Raw genomic sequence first — 22631 nt, forward strand, 5'->3', positions numbered from 1 at the left:
AAACTGCATGTCTGATATGTTCACGTTCCTGTTCATATTGTTTGCTTTACATTCTGCTTTGCAAGTACGGATCCATATGCCTAAACTCCCAAAACACTTTTCAACCATTTCAAACTTTTCCTTTCATGTAACAATGTCGGCATGCACACATCTTTGAAAGTGGTAATTCTATTAATAGAGCTCATGTTATAGTTTGCAAATAAGCACTGATTGCAGGTCAGATCTTCAAATAACATCCATAGCATATTAGATAGGAAAAAAAACAATTATTTGATATAGTATTTCAGCATGACATAAACTGCTCTTTCCTCTATGATGTTGTTAATAAAATCAAGAATGATCGGTGAGATTTGCTTTGACTGTATCTCTGTAACAAAGGGTGTGCTTCATTGTAAAAAGAAAATAGAAGAAAAATGCCACTGAACTGCAAGTAAAGAAAGACATAAAGACATTTTTATAAACTCATACACTTATCCTTCACAGCAACCTGTTTACCTTAAACTATGGAATGCACTGTAGGATAGATTTTCCAAAATATCGCAGATCAAATGAAGCCTACGTTTCTGAACAGACAGCGCCTTCATTTATGTGAGAAAGGTCGGCTTCATGATGTAAAAAGACTAAACAGCCGACCTATGCAAAGTGTGATGTTCACACTTTCAGTCAGGATCCATTTGAGAACAGGTTATTGTGAAAGATAAGTGCAGTCATTTATATAAGGCATATTTAAAAAAGTTGACAGAACTCCGTTGACACTCCTCCAAAGAGGCTTTTTGTGGATAAATAAGGGATGTCTTTGTCCATTTTCCAATTTTCTTTTCCGTTTCCACAAACATATTCCAGTGGGGAAGAGTCGGAATATGACGTCCCGGTTTATAGGGTGGAACCAAACGTTTGTGGAAAGAGTCCCAAAGTCTTTATAGGCGTCAACCATAAAGAGTCTCCTTCACGGGAAGTGAAGACAAAGATGGCGCTACATTCAGAGGTTCAGGCAGAGGAGAGCCACGAGGAGCAGGGAGAGTACACTGAGAGACTGGGCAGCCATGGCGCTTCCAGCTGAGAGACACACATGAAGAGATGAAGGTATGTCAGGTTTTGCTTGAAAAATAACTGACAGTTAAATTTGTTGCTGATTTGAGGAAAAAAAATACATACATCCCCTGAGTGTCCAGCTCTCATCCATCAAGCTACAGACCATATTTAGTTTGTGATGTGTGATATTATACCCCATCTGTGTGGAGATCACCTTAAATGGCCCTTCATTTGTCAGTGCCCTGCATTTGAAATCCCTCACGGCTTAAATTCCCGGGTCTGTGAAATCAAGCTGTCAGGTGGGTCTGGACTGAACGATAAGGGGTAAGGGAGAAACCACAGGAGGGGTTTCCTGTACTCATCAAGATCAATTACAGAGGCTTAAATCCTCCTCCATCCAGTCAGCCTACCTGTCAGTCCATCAGCCGGTGAAGGAATCGAGTCAGTGGGCTATCAAGGCTTTAGTCACGGACCGTAAAGTTTCCCATCTTAGGCCTCCAATCTAAGCTATGAAACCTGAAGTGACAGCTCTGCACAGGCCCATGGGAACCCTCTAGCTGTGACAAATGATAATGTGCCGCCAACTATGAACCTGGTATAATCTCACTAGCAAATGGCAGGCCAGGAATGAGCAGTCACAGTGTGTCACCTCAGCACTATGGATTTAAAATGTGATTAGATAACTGAAGGCCTTCTTTATTGTTGCCCCAATCATGTGAAAGAGAAGAGATTATTCTCAGTCATTTAATTCAATTTCAATGTTCATCTGAGAGAAAACACGATAGAAAGGGAACAAATTAGTACCTTTGTCAAAAAGTGCCAGCAGCTTTTTTTAAACTCTCTATTAGAACGAGGATACGTGTTGACTGAAGGTAGGAGTTTGGTCTTTTTTTTGTGTTTAGCAGCTTTTCTGACTCCACGTACATGGTATCCTTTTCTTCAGCACGAGCTCAGCTCTAAGTCTGACTTTTCAGTTTGACAATTTAACAATACACACAATGACATAAGAGCAGTCACTTGTAAAAAATATTATTTAAAGTATTTAAAATGAGGAGTTACTAATTAAAAACAAAGCTTCAAAAAAGGCTTTACCATGTACATTTTTATTTATTTATGTAGTAATTACCATATTCTATAGTCTATTACAGTTACCAGCTGTAATTTTCAAGTGGTTACCAACTTTCCAGAAAACAACCAGTCTAAAATCTCCTAATTAACATTTCCATTCAGTTTCCTGCTTTATGTAATTCATTTCATTTTTACTTCACTCTGTCCTGTTACCTGTGATTTGGATTTGTGCGACAGCCCCGTCTCCCCCCTCTGTGTACGCCCGGACCTCCACCACATAGATCCCATCTGTGGGCATGGGAAGGTCTATGTACCGTTTCATGGTTGTGTACAGGGTGCCTAAGGAGTGGCCCTGCTGCCTGTACAGCACCTAGGTATAAACACATATAAAGGTATATTAATGTAATGTAAAATGATTATAATCTGTATGAAAGTAAAACAGAACTGTACTCACTTTGTAACCATCTATCCGTGCCTCGTTAGCCTTTGGTTCCACTTGTTCCCAGGCAATATTTATTGACTGGCCCTTGAACTTTTTGCCAATTATTCTGGGGGCTTGACTTGGAGCTGGTAAAGGACACAAGAAGATTATATTAAAATACATAGTCTTTGCTTATCAATAATAAACTGCTTTAAAGCACAACATACGGGGTTTCTTGGTGTGAATCTGGATTTGCTCGCTTGCCGGCCCGTATCCTGCAGAATTGTAGCCCCGAACCTCAGCAACATAGTGGGAATCGGGCTTCATACCCTCCAGCCTGGTGTGGTTCTCCCTGCCAGAAACCACCACACCCTGGGCTCCCCCTTCATTGTCCTCATTAGTCCTCCAGTACTTCACCTGGGACACACAAGGGTAGGGTTGAGATGAGTAAGATCCAAAACTGGCCCGGTGTAAAAAAAACCCCTCATTTTTACAGCACTTAAATGAACTAATTCAGAGCATTAGGATAAAGCACAATGCTAATTTACAGACAATTATACTAATGGGTTTCAAAATTTGAGAAAGCTATACTATATTTCACATATAAAGCAACATGTTTGAATGAATGAAAAAGACATTTTAAACACAAATATTCGGAGATTTCAGTGACTTATAACAAATTTATTGTGATTTTTTTTACCAGCATGCCTCAGTAAAAGTTTCTACTGACCTGATATCCATCTATATTGGTCTGGGATAGAGGCAGCCACGACACAATGGCTTCTGTGGCAGAGAGAGCTCTGCCATCAACGCTTACAGGAGCTTTAGATGGAGCTGAGGAGAAACGCAGTTTGATAGTTTGCAGTAAGGGAACCGTTTTCAGGATATGTCCTTGAGGGGTAATTCCTATATTACACACACACACACAATACGAAGCATATTTTTATGTGTATGAATAAACCAGTGCACCACACACATTAACTGATCCATTACCCTGAATCTAGCGTTTCCTCATCTGTGTCTGTTGGCCTTACTAATACCGTTTTTCTCTCCATCATTTTAGTATTGTAAATGAATCATTTTAGGGAACTAATGAAGTGACAGAAATCTATCTTGGCCTACATTCCTTCACTGGGCCATTGGACACTTTTCCATAACTTATGTGCCAGTTAAACACTGTGTGTGTGTGTGTGTGTGTGTAGGCTGTCACAGCCAGGAAACTGTCCTTGAATGTTAAATTGTCTCTCTGGGCCTTGAACCAACAACCCATCACATACTGTCATTGTGTTACGCATAAAAACAAACGCATAAAAAAAGTTACAAATAGCCATACCCATGTAGGCTCAGCGCTTTGCACACGTAGCCATAATACAATAGACACTTAAACGACAAATGGTCCCAAAAGTGGGTTACTGTGGCAACGGGGCATCTCTGTAACCCATCATGTCTGGGTTTGCGGTGGTTATCTCAACTGTCTGTCAGTGGAAGTTAATAACTAGGCTAAATGCTTTGCATCCTTGGGAGAATTATCAGCTTTCTGGTTCATGCTACATAGATCATGATAATCCCTCTGCAAGGAAAGAGAGTGAGAGAGGGGAAGATGGGTTCACTTTCAAGGGGTATTAAAATTCCTCACAACTATACATGAGAACTCCTATTAAATAGGTCCTACTCTACTGAAAACCCTGGTAGTGATAAGTAGCTGACACTGACAGACTGAAATAGCAGAGTGTTGGCATGTTGAAGAATTCCTCGTTCTCTGTGATACTGGGAAATCAGGACCAGGCTGATCTGTGTTCTTGTTTTGAGAACACTCTGGCACATTTTAACACTTTAACACTGTGAATCTCTTCAGTCCTTACCATCCTGTGCAGAATAAATGACAGCTGTTAGGCTGAAGGGTCCCTCTCCTTTCCTGTTGAACGCTTTGACTTTGACTTGAAACTCTGCCGACGGAGGGATGGAGGAGTCTTTGTGGACGTAGCGTTTGGCCTGCGGGTCAGCTACTATCACTTTCCTCCACTCGTATCCGTCGCGCGGTTTAAAGGCCACGATGTACCCAAAGTTTGGCCCATAGTAGTACTGGGGCTGTACAGGCTGGTGACGGAAACATCAAATGATTATGTTAATGTGGCAAATAATTTATCCAACACACCTCTCAAGAGAGCCTGTACTATGCTTCATCTACTTCTCTAATCAGATAATGTTTACATACTGCTCAGTGATAGGACTGCCTTCTGTGAGTGAGATACAGAGTTGTGACACTTTGCTGGCTTGTCTCTCTCAATCAGTCCTCACACCTCATTTCCTCTCTTTGGCACTCTGGCTTTATTTATCACACCATATATCCAGTAAGACCAGACCAGCCTGCATTAAGCACAGCTAACCCCTCAAACATCACCTCATCCTCCAGCTGCTTGGAAATTGAACAACCATGCCTCAGCCAAGCAAAAGGTAATTTACCCATAAGAGCTGATTTATCAGCAGCTGCAGCAGGGAAATGGAGGACAATGACTCAGCTCATTGATTTTTGTTGATATTGATTGTTCTTTTTCTTCCTTTTTTTATTAAATATAATAATGTTCCAGCTCCTCTGTGGTATGCTGTCCTCAAATTATGTGGTCTTTCTGTGCCCTGTTTTTAAGAGTCACCTGATTAATCTGTGACATTTTAACTGACCACGTTTTAATTATATTGTCAAAATTATGGTCCTGATATGGTCAAATTGATCCATCTTTATGCAAGGCAGCAGAGTCTAGAAGCATGTGACTGTCTATTTTTTTCTTCATGACGTCTGCTTATGAGCAAGCAACCCGAATATGTGTTTGTTTTCCCTTAGTTTTCTGGCATGTTATTTTTTCAGCTGTGTAAAAACCATGAAGCCTTGTTTTGACACAGTGCTATTATTTAAAATTGCAAATATAACAGTAGTATTAAGAGCAGCAGCGTGTCTCCTTTCTGTGAGCTCTTACATGAGACTATGACCCTTTTCCCCCCTTTGCGTCCAGTGGAAAATCCAGACCTACCGTCCACGTGATGGTCAGCTCTCTGCTAGTCCCTCCACCCCCGCCGACGTCCGAGGGCGCCACCACAGGAACTACAATGAGACAGCAACAGCAAAACTCTGAGCCCACATGCTAAGAATCCACACAAACAACGCCAACCCACACAGGCTGTGTAACCTAGCCCTGGCAGCAGTATTGAAACATCCTTCCCCTGCAAATATAATATCAATGTCTTCTCCTGTGCCAAATGCAACACCTTAATGTCAGTGTGGGACTCTTGCCACAGAAGGAGAAAGAGAGGCAAAAGTTCTCTTGTTTTGCATTGAGTCTAGTAGCTCACTTTCAAATGATGAGTGTTTTTTTAAGAGAGGTTACTGTAGGCCTGTGATTTCCATTTTATAATTGAATTTCAGTATACAGTTTCAGCACAGTGCTCATTTGTAGAGGTTTATGTGGTGAGTTTGGCAGCGTGCTTCTGCTGTAGGAAGTAGAGTTTGATGGGATTTATGCTGACTCATTTCAACAGCGATACTTAACATAAGTAAACAGTGCTATAATAGAATGATGAAGAATAAATATCAGAATGGAAAGCTGGACTGTTGGGACCACATTTCCATGACCTTTCAAGTTATTCCTCATACCATAAATCCTGTGTCTGTACCGAACTCAGTCAGGACATTATCTTACGTGCTTCCAGGGTTTTGTCTTTAGGTGATGGGCTGCTTGGATCTCCTGTCCCCAGAGTGTTGGTGGCGATCACCCTGAACTCATATTCTGTCCAGGGGAGTAAATCCACCACTGTGGCATTTTCTTTATCCCCCTCTACATCTGCAGGAGCTGCAAAGAAATGCACAGATTTCATTTTACAATGCCAAAATTTCAGGGCTATAGCACTAAAGCATTATACAATTTTGACAAAAAATATCCTTAAAACAACAACGAAGTTCCATTTTTGGAATCCATTCCTATATTTTAAGTCCATGAGGCATGGCTTAATTATACTTCAGCCATCTTTAAGCGACATTAACCACCATGTAGGCCTACAGTATCGCTATGTGGCATGACCCAAATTATTATAACACCAGAGCCAGCTCAGCGTTAAGGTGGCAGTGTTTATTTGACCACCTAGTGCAGTGGAGTCACTCACATGTAGTGGCGGTCTTCCAGACATCCTTTGAGGAAGACTCTCTGTACTGGATGGTATATTTGGAGATGGGGTTGTGGTTGTCTGCTCCACGGCTCCACTGCAACGTTACGCTCTTGTCAGTTTTGTTCATCACTCGCAACCCACCTGGGGCACCGGGCGGACCTGGGGTAAAGAAGAAGAAAAAGAGACTATTTAAAAGCGATGTTTGATGGGTGATGAATACGAGTGTGGTTGCACAGTTACAAGTTTAAAATTCCCACTTTGACTTGTTCCTCTGGCAGATAGTGAACGTCCTACTTGCTCACAAATCGCAGAGAGGGAAAGACAGTATGGTGTTATTACAAGAGCTTATGGAGAAATTCTTGGCAAAGGTCCAGAGCCTTTTAACAGCTGTATACTTCAACACCAGTCTCCACAGACAACTGATGTCTATGAAACATAGCACATCAAAGCACTTACATTTCCTCTTTTTTAGTCTCTCCTTTTTGAAAGACATCAGCACCGATTGATGGATTAACCCATTAGAGCTTAGAGCCCATTGACATATATGAAACTAAAGCAAAGGCTTTTGAATCCAATGTTTCTGTTGGTCCTCCTGCTCCTCTTGATTCTTCCTTTGGAACATAAAAACGGCCTAATAGAAAACCCAGACTGCATCAGGGTTAGCCTCCCAACCCACAGCCTCAGAAATCAGCCAGGATTTACTTTTTCCAAGTCATGAATATGAGCCGAGACAAGTAAGGCGATTAGACGGCCAAAGCTGAACAGCCCTTAAGCTTACCCTCTCGTCTAAGAGTCGGGAGAGGAAGCAAAGTAGTCGAAAAATATACAGTTTAATATAAGAGATGAAATATTGTGCAGATTTCCGTGTATATACAACACTGCGTCGTGTGGACGCTTGAACTGATAAGCTTCCACCGACGTACTGCGTCCCAAAAAACAAATTTGATAAAGTTTCTGAATAGTTTTCCTCATTCAGAGACTTTCATTAACGCAGGCACACATTTCAACACTGGCAAGACTGTAATATTACGCTACAATAACACACACACACACACATGTGATATGAAAACACCTCTTCTCCCTATCTCAAATCCCTACTAATAACAAACTACAGGTGCAGAGCTGTGTTTTTAGGTCAGACAATCTCCTAAAGCAGATCTGTTTCCTCATCTGCCATGATAAATGGCTGTCTTTCATCTCCCTCGTTGCGCCCCGGACTGCTGACATTTGGCACTCCATTAGGAGCGGCCCAGGGCCTGTGTTTTGGTTCCACTCTGGGAAACGTCACAGTCAGCCGCTGTGCGTTCACCTGGCCATCTGTCAGCACCTGCTCAGAAAGCAGCAGCGGTGGCAGCACACCCAGGGCACAACAGGGATCAATGGCAACCAGATCACTGCTTAGTTCTTGGGTTCCTATTTGAAGAGACCCTTTGTCCTCCAACACTGGGCCTGTTTCAAGACCTGAGCAGAGGGGCTGTAAGGCAAGCTCTCACTCATCAGGAAATGAAGGGGGAAAACAAAGCCTGATGAATCATCCAGGAGGTGAAATACAGTAAATGACAGACAGGGCACTGTGTATGTTTGGCAGGGTTTATTTTCTGCGTGTTGATATCTGTATGGAGCTGGAAGAACAAGTAGTGAAATCAGCAGCACTCCGTATCAAAATATTGTGGTGAAAGATAGAAATCTGTGATGTTGGACAAGCTCATCAAATAATCATCACATGGCGTTACACAACTAAAACACATAAACACAATAGCTGCTGTGATGCCAGCAGCTCTCGCTGCTCTATAAAACGCACTACTTCATTCAGTTATAATGAGGACACTCATAACTATTGTTTCTAGTAATGCAACCGCAGCAGCTTGTTATGAAAACTCACAGAAAATAAAAACACTTTCTTGGAAAACTGAACAATTTATGTGGTCCGGCTGGACGTAGCAATCTTTCTTTGATAAATGTGACCTAATTTGCAATGTGCATACATGCATTATGGTCAAACTATATACTCTAGAGGCAAAGCATCAGCACACATGTTGAGTTGACACATTAAAAGGATGTAGCTGGTTACTGGTATCTAAAATCATCATCTTCGAGAAGACAACCTGAGAAGTTAGTTTGACCTTTTCTGGGAAGTAGATGGTAGATAGTAAGTTCTTCCTGTGTGTGTGGATGTGGTATATATATGTGTGTGTGTGTGTGTGTCAGTGTGTGTCTGTCTCCTACATGAGGACACAAGGCATTTCCTTCCAAGGCTTTTTCCAGCGCTTTCTCTCTCACTTTCTTTCGTGTGGAGTCTCGGGGTTGACAGATTATCCGGCAAAAAAGGCTACGGTCTGGTTACTCTGGAGAGATTTTCTTCTCTCCAAACACAGGCTGGGAACATACAGTGCTTCTGTTATCTCTCTCTTTTGTCTCTTCTCTATTTTTTCACACGTACAGGCACTTTCTTTGCTGTATGTTGCCGGTCTGATAATAAGAGTTTTAATGAGCAATTTAAGAATACGCACTGGAATTATTCAAAAGTCTTGTGGTCAGGTGAATATGTTCTCCCGAAAACATGGCTTCGAATTCAAAGTATTTCTCTACCACAATAAATATTAGTAAATAAGCAACCGAGTCTTAAAAAAAACACAGACTTTCAACACTCAGCTAATCTGTCAGGACTATGTGGGCTCGGTTTGATCGGATGTGACTGACAGTGCACAAACAATCCACCAATTGTGGTTCGCATTTTGACGCAAATGCTTCTTAATGCTGATTGGTGCACAAAAGTAGATGAGCACCATTTTCCGAAGCACAGGCAAAACACAAAACACAGAAATCCCTTGTGCAAAATAACCAAAACCAGAAGAGTTAGTAAAAACTCCTTTAACCTTTAAGACTGTTCATACGCATGGCTGTATGTGCATGTGTACTGTAGGTGCACCACTAATGACTCACCCCTAACAACCAGGTGGGCAGAGACGGTAACATTGTCAATGGGGGTCTGTGCGGTGCAGGTGTAGCGTCCGGCATGCTTCAGCTGGGCGTTCTTGATCAATAGCTCGCCGTTGGAGCTTCCATTCTGCACGAAACAACACAACAGACAGAACAGTTAATTGAGCGAGCAACGTCTCCCCACTGTGTGCTCACTCACTCACTCAGCCTGAAAGTCATCTTGAAATATGGCAAAGGAGATATTATTTTAATTTATTAAACAATCCTGCAAGATCAGAGGGACTTAGACCTTTAAAAAACAACTTAAGACATACCTTTTTAGCCTGGCTTTTACCCTAATGTGCCTGGCCATTCACTACTGAATTTTTATGTCCTGATGTTACTTTTATCTCTGGTGCTTATTTACTGTACAGGTCATATCTACTTTTACAGCAACTGTTCTTAAATTATGCTTTTTATTCTATAGGTTCTTTTCTTATTTGTTTCATTGTTGTAGTTTTATGTTTCTACTTTTTCTTTTCATTTCTAGTTTTTTATGAAACTGCTCTATTGTCTATTTCTGTTTTTACTCTGTTCTGTGAAGCACTTTGGGCTACAATTCAGTATGAAAGGTGCTATATAAATAAATAAAGTTGAGTTGAGTTGAGATGCCTGGGCATCCATTTAGGTGACCTAAACATGAGCTCCAGCTAAAGGGCTACCACCTCTTTTCCCTGCACTGCACACAGTGTTTGCTCTACTGATCTAACTAAGTGCAGAAAGGTGAAACCATCATGTAAATCGCCTTTAAAAAAAAAACACATGACTGCATTTGAACTTGCTGTTTAAGAGTCAAACTGGCTTTGCTAATACCACACAAATGGTATTGAGTAGAAGTGGACCTCATTTTTACGAGGGGAAAATCCTCCTTGTGTACAGAAAGGGGGTATCATCAATCAAAATCATAATATGGTGTTTTCCGAGCGGGAAGGGAGACAAATGAGAAATGCTAACCACTAACTTACGGTTGGAGCTGCACTAGAGAGAGAGAGAGAGAGTAGGTCATGTCAACAGTAATGGATGCTAGATGAAATTGCTATTAAACTGATATACAATGCCCTCTTCCACTCAGGGAAGGAATGTGAAATGGTTTTTAGAGTCATATTCATTTAAAGCAGGCTGTACTTTTCTGTTTCAGGTATTCCAATAAAAATACTACAGCCAACAACCCGACCTCAAATATGATTGGATCGACTGCAGGCCAGAGATAAGATTTTGTAGTTGGGGCAAAGTTGGGGCTATGAAACTAAACTGAGATTATTCATGTTTACCGGGGTGCGCTCGTAATGTTGACTGTCCTTGTCTAGGTCAATGACCCGTCCATCCAGGGACCAGATGAAGGTGATGTCCAGAGAGGGGTCATGCGACGCGGCGCACTGCATCCAGGTGTCCTCACCGACTTTAACGTCAGAACTGGACGGTGCCAAGGTGATCTTTGTAGAGTCTGAGGGAAAATCAAAACAGGAGGATCGGGGGCATCAGAGATAAGACACTGTGCTTACATTTTTAAAAATTGGTTTGATAGAAGAAAATACAGGTCAATGGAAGAAGAGAGTCTCAGTAGACAGACATATAGAGCTGATATGAAGTAGCTGGATTTATTCAATATGCACAAATGCCCAGAAGAGGGCAGAAAAGAGCTGTACATCCAGCACCACTGGAGTTCAATGAAAAAAAAAAATACGAATGTCTGACAGCTGACACTGCATGTCAGGAGGAACGGAAAAAAACAACTTATATCAATATTATTATTTACTATTCAATCAAACTATGTCAACAAGTTCATAACTCATAACATTTTTCATTGACCAGTGTGAGGCGTGAGCTCGTCTCACCACATCTGATCTAAATCAATCCCATCTCGCCTCCGTCCTTGATGGAGTGACTGAATATCCACCAGTAGCCCCTATTCTCTGCTCAGGAGGGCCATAATTCAACAACTGTAGACATTTGGAGGTCAGGACAGTTTGGTGGGACTGAGAGTGACGATGGTTTCAGCAGGGTTAATAATCACGTTTACATTAGCTGGAACTTACCTGTAACCAACAGAGCGCCCGTGCTGTTGGCCTTGCCCCGGTCATTTTCCGCAAAGCAGGTGTACCTGCCTTCATCTGCTCGTGTCAGGTTGAGGATCTCCAGGCTCCCATCCTCCCAGATGAATACCCTGGGGGGGGAAACCAGAATGAATTCTTCACACATGGGTAAGGAATAGCTGTGTGATATAAAATATTCAGCATAATATTGAGGTCAAAAGTCCAGCGTGTGTTCCACTGAAATGTGGATGATGAAAAATGATGAGGTTACTCTGAATGTTTGCCAGTTCCCTAATGATTATATATAATATATATATATTTTTAAGAAAAACTTGAAACGACTCAGCAAGGCGCAATTTAAATTAAACTGCGCTAAAGGCAAGGCAACAATGTTTGATTCATTTTTCTCTGCATATTTCATATTCATGCATGACAAAAAGCATCATGCCAGCTGCCCCATGTCTACTCCACACCCTCTCTCACACAGACATCTAGCATGGAGTGTATTAGTGAGGCATATGCTGCATGGTAATTTGGCTTCTGCTCCTCCTCTATGTGAGTCCCACTGTGGTGCATAGGGGGTGTTGTAGGGTGGAGGAGAAGGGTTGGGGGTCTTGGAGCTCACAGATTAGGCTTGTTTTGTCAGCGAGGAGCAAGAGGCAGGGGGTTTACACATCCTGCCTGTCCATGCTGATGAGCCTGAGAATGAGCTTAATGTCAACCACTGACAGCATTCACTGACAAGCAACAACACTAGACTGCAGCTCTCTGGCATATATTGAAGATTTAAGGCATCAGGAGGTTTTGTTAGATCCCCCAAAATCAGAGCACTGCATGTGTCTTGCTACTCTCGAGGGGATCGCCTCTACACCTGAATACTTGTCCTTGTGTTAATACAACCCAGATGTCTCTCGCAATCACAGAAACAATAATCAAAAGAAAAACTGTGCAGCACTGCTCACCTGGTAGAGTTGGAAAGCAGCTCCGTGTCTTTGCTCCAGGAGAAGATGGGCTTTGGTGCAGCTCTGGGTCGGCATTCGATCACGACACGGCCGTTTCGAGCTGCCAGGACTCTCTTCACAGGGTTGTGTTCAAACGTGGGAGCAGAGGCTGAGTAGGGACAGTGCGGATTATTTATCACAAACTGCAGACATGCATATATTTATGACTCATTTTACATTTTACAAAAATGTGTAGCTCACTGATCTAACATACTGTGCGTGCTAGTTTGAATAAAGTTAATCCCCAAGTTGAGTTCCTTAACAAAATCTAACGTCCTCCCTCCGTATGTCATAATAAGCTCCAATTAGTCAGCTTAAAAACGTGACCTTTAAATCTCTGATACAGCCGTTTGTGCTGTGGCTCTAGCCAAAAGTATGACTCACCAAACACACGCAGCTCTGCATTGGCATATATGACTCCGTGATGATTCTCCGCTATGCACTGGTACATCCCTGAATCGTCAAACGTCAAGCTGCTGAATCTCATCTCTTTCCTGTCAAGCTACGGAAAATAAGTAAAGATAAAATATCATCGTTCTTTAGTCGCTCTCATCGCAATTTAAATTTCATTAGCAAGCAAAAGATTAAAATTCAACTGCTGATTGTTGACATCCATGGAGAGAGATGACAATTAGATCATTTGACTGGGAGAGGATTTCGTTAATGCATAATGATGTATCCAGCCACATATATCAAACAGCCTCGCCCACTCTGCTGTCACTACTGTACCTGCTTCTCTTTTGGGTATTTTCCGAGCCCAGTGACAGTTGTTTCTATGAAGGGTTACACAACCCACGCTGGCACCTGCTCAGTAATAACAGGTACTCTTCCCTGACATAATGTGTACCCACAGTGCCAGCTTCCTGTCACCGTGCTGTGCTACTGCAGCATCCCTTGGCCGCACACCGAAAAAGGTTCTGAGAGGCCTCACATTTTAGTATTTTAGGATCATAGGACAATAAAGATTTATGAGTATTACCAGTTCTCCATTTTTCAGCCAGCGGATTCGTGGTTTTGGTTTGCCACTCGCGTTGCAGGACATAGTGTAAGCGCTACTGAGGTCTTTCTCTGTGCTGCTGATGGGCTCCACCCACTCAGGAAAAGCTGCAGTTGAGCAAAGACAGAGTTATAGTCTTTGAAGAAAATGTAAGAAATATAAAAAGCTGCTAAATATTTTATGATACAGGATGATACTCGAGGCATTACAGTAGGTGTTAGATCTAAAAAAGTAGGTTATCTAATATACAGGATAAAACAGCATACGCTTAATGAATGTGTGTATTCCCTGTAATGTTTTAAAAGAAGAAGGTTGACATACGACATACGTCTCACCTTCTACAGACACACGTGCAGAGTGGTAGTCCTTTCCTTTCGAGTTCACAGCCTCACACTGATACGTGCCGCCGTCTTCAAACTGCACGTTGTACAGGTGCAGATGAGCCCCCGCCATTCGCACCTCGTGGTTGGGCGGCAGCGGCCCGCCTAACTTCTTCCAGTGGACTTCAGGGACGGGGCTGAGAAGGGCAGAGAGAAAAAAATGTTTTAAAAAATAAACAGTATGCACAATATGCATCGTTGCACTCCAAGAGTCACCGTCTTTCTCAAACAGGGTTTATAAACCATTTAGCCCTGTGAATAGATGGTGAATCTACAGCAGTGTAAGCATCACTTTACTATGAATCAGAGGGGAACAAACCTGTCCTCCTTATTTTATCACTGACTGAGAAAAAAAGTCTCCTTTGAGACCCATTTCATGACACTTGAAACCTAGAAGAAGAGACTCGCTGGTTGATGCAAGATCTTCAAGAAACCTTTCAGTCCAAACAGTAAATGTACATTTCAAACTGTGCACTCTAACAAACAGGGGTACCCGGCAATCTCTGACACTTACTTTCCCAAAGCGAAGCATTCCAAGGTGATATTCTGCCCCACGAGAGCAGTGGTGTCAGGGAACTTCACTCTGAGATCAGCAGGGTATTTCCTGATGGGCCCTGAGAGGAATAACAAAAAGAAAACACTCATGACTCAGTTGGTAAATCTATTTCTAGCCACTAAGCCTGAAATATATAGTGTAATTTTCTGTGTGTGTGGGGGAAAAAAAGAAGAAGACTGAGTGTTCATTTTAACCATCTTAGAGTTTGTTATTACCTTAGAGCGTCAAAGTAAACAGAAGCTACTTCTTTTACTCAGATGTCCTACTGACCTACTGTCCTGCATGCACATTATTATCCCGGTTTACAGTCTCATCCTGGTTTCGACCATATAAAGGTTATAAAGTTTACGTGAAACACGAAAGACAGGACAGTCCGCCTTCTTGTATACATATGTCCATGATTCTAAAATGGGTTGTAAGATTTGTGTTATCCCAGGAAGTTGTATTGACACATTTCCACTGGGTTTGGCCCTTGCAGCTTAAGTCAGAGAAACCAGTTATTTCTAAAGGAAACTTGTAAACTTGATTGAGTCTCTGGTGTATCATGGTTCAGATTTTATCACAACATCCATAGGAAATGTGAAATAAAAGAAGTCAAAATCATCTTTATCATCAAAATCATCTGTATCATCATTGTGATTTTTTCTCCTTTTTTTGGTAAATTAATTGCACTCCAAATACAAGTTCATGGAGGTGGAGAGAGCGTCTGTAACGATGACTTAAGCATAGAAGACTGAAGCACACAGAAAGCATAATAAAGGTAATGATAATAATAATAAAGGTATGTCATATCACAATCACAATACACTTATGTGTGTGAGAGGAAAAAAACAACTTGTGTGCTCTGTTTCAATCCTGACCTAATTGTTTGGACGCAACATGTCCAAGTAACAAGTAACTACAGTTTATACAGTTTATTAGAGGCACATCTGCCACAGATGAAGCTGGTTGAAGTTACGCAACCATTAGAGTCAATACCGAACAATTGACAACTGTTAGATTCTGGGAAGGCCTCCCAAGAAAGAAGTTAAAATAGCTCCATCTGTTCCAGTTCATTCTTCACAACGTGCTGGCTCAAAATCTTATTTAAAGAGTCAACAGCAGGTCAGGCCACATTACTGTGAAACACTGTCTTATCTTCACTCTCTCTAAGAAACACTTTCTTAACACTCACATGTCTGTTTTGTGGCTGTTCTAGACACATATTCAATCGTATCTGTTATAACTTACTATTGTATTGAACCTAACTAAATTCTTTACGTGAAAATATTTCAAATAAATTTTGCCCGTTAAAGTCAGAAGCATTCATTGTAGAGCACTGGAAATGTTTTCTGTGGCTCAAATATCAAGCTGTGATCACTCTGTTACAGGATAATTAAACCAACCTAAATTCTGATTTGGGTTTTTATAGTATGTGGGTCATTTAAAATCACTGATGGTGAAACTGAAGATACCAGAATCTGAAATCTGACGTCTACAATGTATTCATAATATGTCAAAATGTCATCTCCACTTTCCCAGGTCATTATTCTTTACCTGTCCACCAGATGTCCCCAGACCTTTCCGGATCTTGCTACTCCCATCTGCCCTACAATGACCTCATTCCCCTCACCCGAGCTTCTCCACCCATCTCCCTTCCTGCACCTCATTCCCTGATCAGCCACTCTCTATATATCCAGGCCCAGATCTGTTGTTCCTTTGTCAATTTGGCCTGGTTGTTATGTTCCTGTCTTGTTTTTTGGTTTGCTTCTAAGTCAACCACGCCGAGACCTGAACCTGGACCTGTCTTCATGCCTTCCTGCTTTCTGGCTACCTGTACGTACTAGTAAGCTCCTGCACAATCTGGTGTTTTCTCGGCTGGAACATAATTTATGGAAAGGTCAGAAATAACTAACTGTGAATAAAACGGGTAGTAAGAAGGTACTAACGTTCAGCCAGAGGCACAAGGGGGATGAAGTTGGAGAAAACGCTCTTGGAAATAGACGGGCTGGACACAATGCAAGAATAGTTGCCGCTGTCTGATGAGTCCACCTTGGAGATATAGAGGTCACCCGTTGTCTGGGAGACAAAACGCCTCTTGTCCATTGCGATGAAGGTGGGGAATTCATTAAGGATCCATCGGAACGACAGCTCATCTGCACAGAAAGAGACAGAACAAAAACGCTGTCCATCCATCAAGACCCTGGACACACAGCAATAGCTTTGGAAGGCGCCATGGGGATTAGGTGTGAAGGTGGCTCACTTTGAATAATATGAATACATGCTAAATAAAAATGGCACAATTCTTTGGTGCTACGGAGGCATTTGTTATTCAAGTGTCTGTTGACCTTTTCGGATGAAATCTTATAATTCTTTCAGCTGAGAGGCAGAATAAAGACACTGGCTTACTGAGGTAATTCTGATGCTGTGGAGAGTTAACGATGCTTTCAGACTGCTGTGTCTGAGTGATTTGCATTAGAATTAATAAATTAAAAAGAAGGAAAAAATAGAATGAGGCTTAATACAGACCAGTTAAAGAAAGACAAACAACCCTTTAATGACATATGAGCTTGAACTAAATACGTGGAGTGGAAGTAAACCCAGCATGCAGATGACTGAAAACTAAAGGGAAAAGAAGATTACTAATGAGACAGTGACAGAGTTGGTGATGTCATTATTTTTTATACCTTAGGGGAAATTAAGAAGGGCAACTCAATGCCAAGGCTACAGAGGACAAAATATTTTTGGCTAATTTCATATATTTGGTTAATCAATTTCATAAAAAAATGTAAGTTTAAAAAAAGCTCACAATACCCTTGTGTCTAAAAGGCTGCAGAAGCAGTCACACTTTCAATTATGTAGATGGGGAAATGTAGAATTTTCAGTCCACCCGCAGCACCAAGGAGGAAACCCAAACAATCAAGGAGAGAACATTACAAAAAAAATGGGAAGGAGCAGAAATCAAAATGCTACAGTGCCAACTATTGTGCCACTGCTCCATCTGCCCACTTATAAGATGCTAATGCTACATGATGAATGAAACACTTGAGCAGACGCGGACTCAGCTCATCACATCTGTACCTGGATAATGCGGTGGGGTCGCGCAAAGCAGCACAGCCCCCTGTCCCTCTTTGATGTACACGGACTCCCTCACCTCCGATGAGAAAAGATCAAGGTCTGAGAGAGGTGGAGAGAAAAAACAATTGATTCAAGAGCTACTCACAATCTTCTGTCAAACATTTGAACATCTCCTATAGTTAATTTCCATAAAATCTACACTAAAGTTTAACAACCTGCTTTAAAACTGAGCTGTAGTTTTCTTTTTTAATAAAAACTACATTAGCCATGGTGCCATCATGAACCAACCATTCACAAATTGCACTTTCCACACCATTTATGATTTGTCCCAGCTGCCCTTGCAATTTCAATGTGCTTATTATGCATGAAAGTACAGCTCCAGAGCAGCTCTCTCTGCATGGTGCTATGCATCATTGCAGCCTACACGGGGATTCACAGCTGGGCCACTTACATCCAAACTGGACTGAGGCCTCTCGGCTGATGACCGTGCCGTACATGTTGGTAGCCAAACAGGAGTACTTCCCTACATGTTGGGCTTTGGTGGGGTAGCTGATGACCAAGTTGCCTCCCACTAAACTGTAGTGGCTGCCTTCTGCATTCAGGTTAATTTCCGTGTTGTTTATCATCCACCTGCAAGGAAAACAGTTGAAGTCAACACATTAGTGCACTGTAAAAGTGACCAATATGTGAGTACATAACTAAGATTTGATCACATCTATTGGCAAAATGGTTTAAATGGAGCATCATGAGGATAATTTTGTTCTTTCATGCAGTGGTGTGCAGTATTTTAATCGCATGTGGGTTTTGTCCTCTGCAGCAAACACCTGGGCAAGATGCAGAAAAAACCTCAAACTGTGTGTACTCACAAAGACGGAAATATGCATACGTGCACTTTTCGTCAGGTTTATAAAGCTTGCCTGAGGTTCGCCTAATTCTGTTTTATGAATCTGAGTCATCGTAGAAAAAGGGCACACGTGCATGAGCATTTCCACTTCCACAATGTTTTGTTCTGAAGCTACATCTCTAACCTCAAATATTTCATGTTCACAACATCATTTTACCTGTAGTTATCTCTTGAAAAGTTTGTACATGCCTAATAAATACCATTATAAATTACAGTTTATATGTGAGAAAATCCTTTTTGTGCGAATCATTTATACATTGGAAACCTCAAGGCAAAATCTGACCAGTCTGCATTTTATTTCAGACTCAAAAACTGAGAACTGCTCTATTTAAAAGCATTCACTAAGTTCATGTTTTGAAAGGCATAGCTGACTGTACTGTATATGAACCGTCTGTAACACTTAATACCAGCTGCGGTCAAAGCTAATTCTTTCCCCTCTGACATCTAATTCTGGGCTCTCTGACAGTGAAACTGATTCGGGGGATGCCAAGCAATGTCATTTACATACATTTACATCTAAATTGAAATGGATCATGCAAAACACTTTAAATTTTGAGCGGTAAAATGAGGTGGAGACACGATGGCAGTGCCGCTCGTGCTGCTGCTGCTCCTGCAGGAACATCTTGTTTGTTATTAAGTTTTTTCTGGGTGTCATATTTCGGCATTTGAATTATTGTTAGCACAGGGGAAAAAAAAAAAAAACATCTGCTATGAACAAAATGAGGTGTGCAGTTTGTTTGACAACAATATTATACTGTGAAAGGCTCGAAAATATATCACACAGTCATTGCACTGCTGGACGGTCACACACGTTGTAAACCCCTGGAGGTGCATCAAGGTTAGGATAAGCATCATTGTGACCTTGCCGTTTACAGGCAGATCCTAAACCAGTATGAATACAGCCTGAGAGGTGGCATGAGATGGGAGACACACAGAAAGCCCAGCGGGTAGTAATGAGAGCGGGTTTATGTGGAACATATGTTACTTGTATGTAGCAGGTGGACTGGCCCTGGCCCTGCAGCTCATGGTGATTTTTGCCTCCGGCGATTCCTCAGGGTAGATGGTCTCCACCGGCTGCTCCTCGAACACTGGCCCATAACCTGTGGCTTCGTCTGCCGACGACAAGCAAACAAGACCATGGTAAATAACAACAAGCTGGTTCAGGCTTAGAAACAGGAAAAATATCAAGGTGTACAAGCTCAGTCTTTCTGGCAGTTCTGGGGCAGTTCCATAAAAAGGAAACAAAAAAAAACAAGGCAGCAGAGTTCAGATGTAAGACGAAAAACAAACATACCGACTAGACTGTGAGATTGCCCCTGTGAGGACCTGTCTTTTAACACTTCAGCCTGTTTTGTGGTTTTCACAGACCCTTAAACCCCTTCTGCTTCTGGCTGGCATCAGACATCCGAGACATCCTGGTTGCAGCTTTAACTCATCTAATCCTTGAATTCACACACTCTCTCTTTCCGGAATAATGCAGAGTAATAAGCCGCTGCTTTATTCCAAATCACAACATCACACTAATTATGACAGAGATGTGCTTACTCAGGTGCCAAACCACAGTGACACATTCATCTGTTGCCAGTGGATATGATTGTTAAGCTAATACAAATCCTGGAACACAAAAACAGGAACTTTACTTAGCATAATCCAAAAGTCTTTCATACTGCACGTATCATTGCAAATCCAGGGAGAAGAATCCCCCTGATGAAAATGCCTTTCTTGGTTCAATCTGGCTTTTACACCATCAACACACACACGTACAATTAGCCCCAATTACTCATTAAAACAGACAGACATCACGAACAGTGGAATGAATAAGACATAAACACAATGCCAGGCTATGAATAAGCAATGAGGTGAAATGTTCTCAAACGCTGATTATTCCCTCAGATCAAGAGCGTGCGTAGGTGACTGCAGGAATACAAATGCGAGCTGTGTGCGTGCGAATTTGCGTCTGCGCACATGTGTGTTATTCCCCCCGCGTGTCTGAGTTCTAAGAGAGCACAGCTGACACCTCAATGGGGAGAAGCTTGCTCTTTCAGACAGTAATATCCTGCTTCAGCTCGATCCTTCCAACAAGGACTGCACTGTGACTTAGGATTCACTGACTCGGAAAATGTCATATCGACTGACAGCGAGCAAACCTTCAGAAACCTGAACATAAGACACTTCTATTCATAATGTTCAGCTACATTTTCAACCACTATTTACTACCACTAAAACAGGAAGACATGCTTGCGCAGAACAATGAGAAAATAAAGCAAGAGTCAAATACATTCCAGCAGCCGAACATGTGTGAGTGCTTGACATCGCCGTACAGTAATCTCAAATACTGTGCAGTGATGCATATTTATCTGACTCTGCTGAGAGGATGCATAATCCTAACCAGAAATGAATCCACACCGGCGAGTTAGCTCTACCCCTTCTCGCACCAAGACGGCCAACCAGGAGGGTGCAATTAAGACGTTAGGAGACAGGATACACTCCCACTCTCAACACTTCAGCAGCCAACTGTGTGTGAGTGCATGACATTGATGCAAATCCCAAGGACTCTGAATTACTGCTGGCTGAGAGAGAATTAAACATACTATAAATGGGGCACTGTGGAGCCGATGGAAGGCGAATTAAATGGGAAGCTATGGGAACAAGGGAGAAAGAAAAAAAAAGAGCAAAGGGGGAAAAAAACTGAAAGAATTGAAAGAATACTCACAAGGATAAGGAGAATAAAGGGAATGCAGTGAGCCTATTCGACTGCTGCACTTAGATTGCTCTGCTTATATATGTAACGTGTAATGTAATATGAAATATAAATATAAAATGAGGCTGGGGAAGTCACTGAGGCTTTGGTGAAGTGCTGAAATAGCAGTTGGAGTAGAAGTTGCAGAGATGATCACTGGTACGCTTCCTATCCCTTCACTGTTATGTGGGATTGTGACAGATGGTGAAGGGGAGTGTTGAAGCAGGCCACATAAGGGCCACTGCCTGGAGACACACACACAGGCCTCATACATCCCCTTTTCTCTGTCTGTCTGTCTGTCTCTGACTCCCTCTGGCTTTCGTCTGTCCTCTCTTCATCTCTCATAACCTATATCCTACTGTCATGCTCGGCTCCTCTTTCTTTACATTTCCTCAATTTCCTTTTACAATACTGTCATCCTGAAGGTCTCTGAACTCTCTAGTTAGAGCCAAGCGAGTTGCAAACCTGGGATGACAATGTCACCCCACTGCTTCATTTTCTATGGTTATATATATCATCCACCAAACAATGGATATCTACCAACTTTCTTGTAGTGCCACCATGAGGTTAGAATTTTTATAACATTCATGGTTCCCAGATGATGTAAAAGCTTTAAAACTTAAAGACTTTCCTCTAGTGCCACCATCTCTATCCTTCTGCCATGTCTGTATCACCAAGAGATCTGGCAACTTGAACAGCAAATTATACGATAGTCCAGATTTTTTCCTTAAAAAGGTTGTTTTTTTGTTGATTGAATCTATTTATTGACACAATTTCACACCATTAAAACTCGCACAGAACTGTAACAACGTTGACGAAGGTTCCATGTAGTGTCTTTGTGTGGTCATTTTAGTTCACGACTAAACACCTGCAAAAAAATCAGCTGTACTTTGTGTCTAAAAACAGTAAAATAGTCAACATTATACATGCTCAAAATCAGTGTGTTAGCACCCTGACTTTAGATTTAGCTCTAGGAACCACTGTGCATTAAGTACAGCTTCACAGAGCCGCAAGCATGCCTAAAAATTTAGTTTTTCTCCAATACTTGGATCATCCATCTCTCAAAGCCTCCCACTGTCAGTTGCCTGGTGTATTCTCTCGTAAATTCTTCCACCCTCATCCAATGCCTGCAACATGCCCGTTTTGTTCAGAATCTCCTTCCAACTCTGTCCAAAGACACATCTCTTTTTCAGTCTCTGTTTTATTCTTTCTAAAAGGCAAAGACAGAATACCCACAGACACACAAACACTAGTGTGTCTCCGGGATGTGGTGGAAGTGATCTTTCTCTGGACTTTCTTTTTCTAGGT

At 41.8% G+C, this 22631-nt stretch overlaps 1 protein-coding gene across 8 annotated transcripts in view; it reads right to left on the bottom strand.

Moving 5' to 3' along the window:
• Positions 1-168: 168 nt before the first annotated feature.
• Positions 169-22631, bottom strand: part of cntn1a (contactin 1a) — a 66083-nt gene continuing 43620 nt past the window's right edge. For 7 of the 8 annotated variants that reach the window (XM_027272853.1, XM_019272653.2, XM_019272652.2 and 4 more), the window contains 21 exons: positions 19569-19695; positions 18131-18309; positions 17683-17778; positions 16551-16757; positions 14581-14680; positions 14022-14203; positions 13669-13793; positions 13074-13191; positions 12651-12798; positions 11692-11819; positions 10927-11099; positions 9620-9743; positions 6674-6835; positions 6214-6363; positions 5548-5618; positions 4384-4618; positions 3252-3427; positions 2749-2938; positions 2555-2667; positions 2314-2470; positions 169-1056 (listed from right to left, as the gene is read on the bottom strand). In XM_027272853.1, the coding sequence (XP_027128654.1) occupies positions 980-1056; positions 2314-2470; positions 2555-2667; positions 2749-2938; positions 3252-3427; positions 4384-4618; positions 5548-5618; positions 6214-6363; positions 6674-6835; positions 9620-9743; positions 10927-11099; positions 11692-11819; positions 12651-12798; positions 13074-13191; positions 13669-13793; positions 14022-14203; positions 14581-14680; positions 16551-16757; positions 17683-17778; positions 18131-18309; positions 19569-19695 (3038 nt within the window). In that variant the 3' untranslated portion in view covers positions 169-979. The remainder of the gene's footprint in view (positions 1057-2313; positions 2471-2554; positions 2668-2748; positions 2939-3251; positions 3428-4383; positions 4619-5547; positions 5619-6213; positions 6364-6673; positions 6836-9619; positions 9744-10926; positions 11100-11691; positions 11820-12650; positions 12799-13073; positions 13192-13668; positions 13794-14021; positions 14204-14580; positions 14681-16550; positions 16758-17682; positions 17779-18130; positions 18310-19568; positions 19696-22631) is intronic. The other variant, XM_019272651.2, reaches the window with a different exon arrangement.

This window comes from Larimichthys crocea, chromosome XXI (genome assembly GCF_000972845.2).
Source record: "Larimichthys crocea isolate SSNF chromosome XXI, L_crocea_2.0, whole genome shotgun sequence".
Lineage (NCBI taxonomy): Eukaryota > Metazoa > Chordata > Actinopteri > Sciaenidae > Larimichthys > Larimichthys crocea.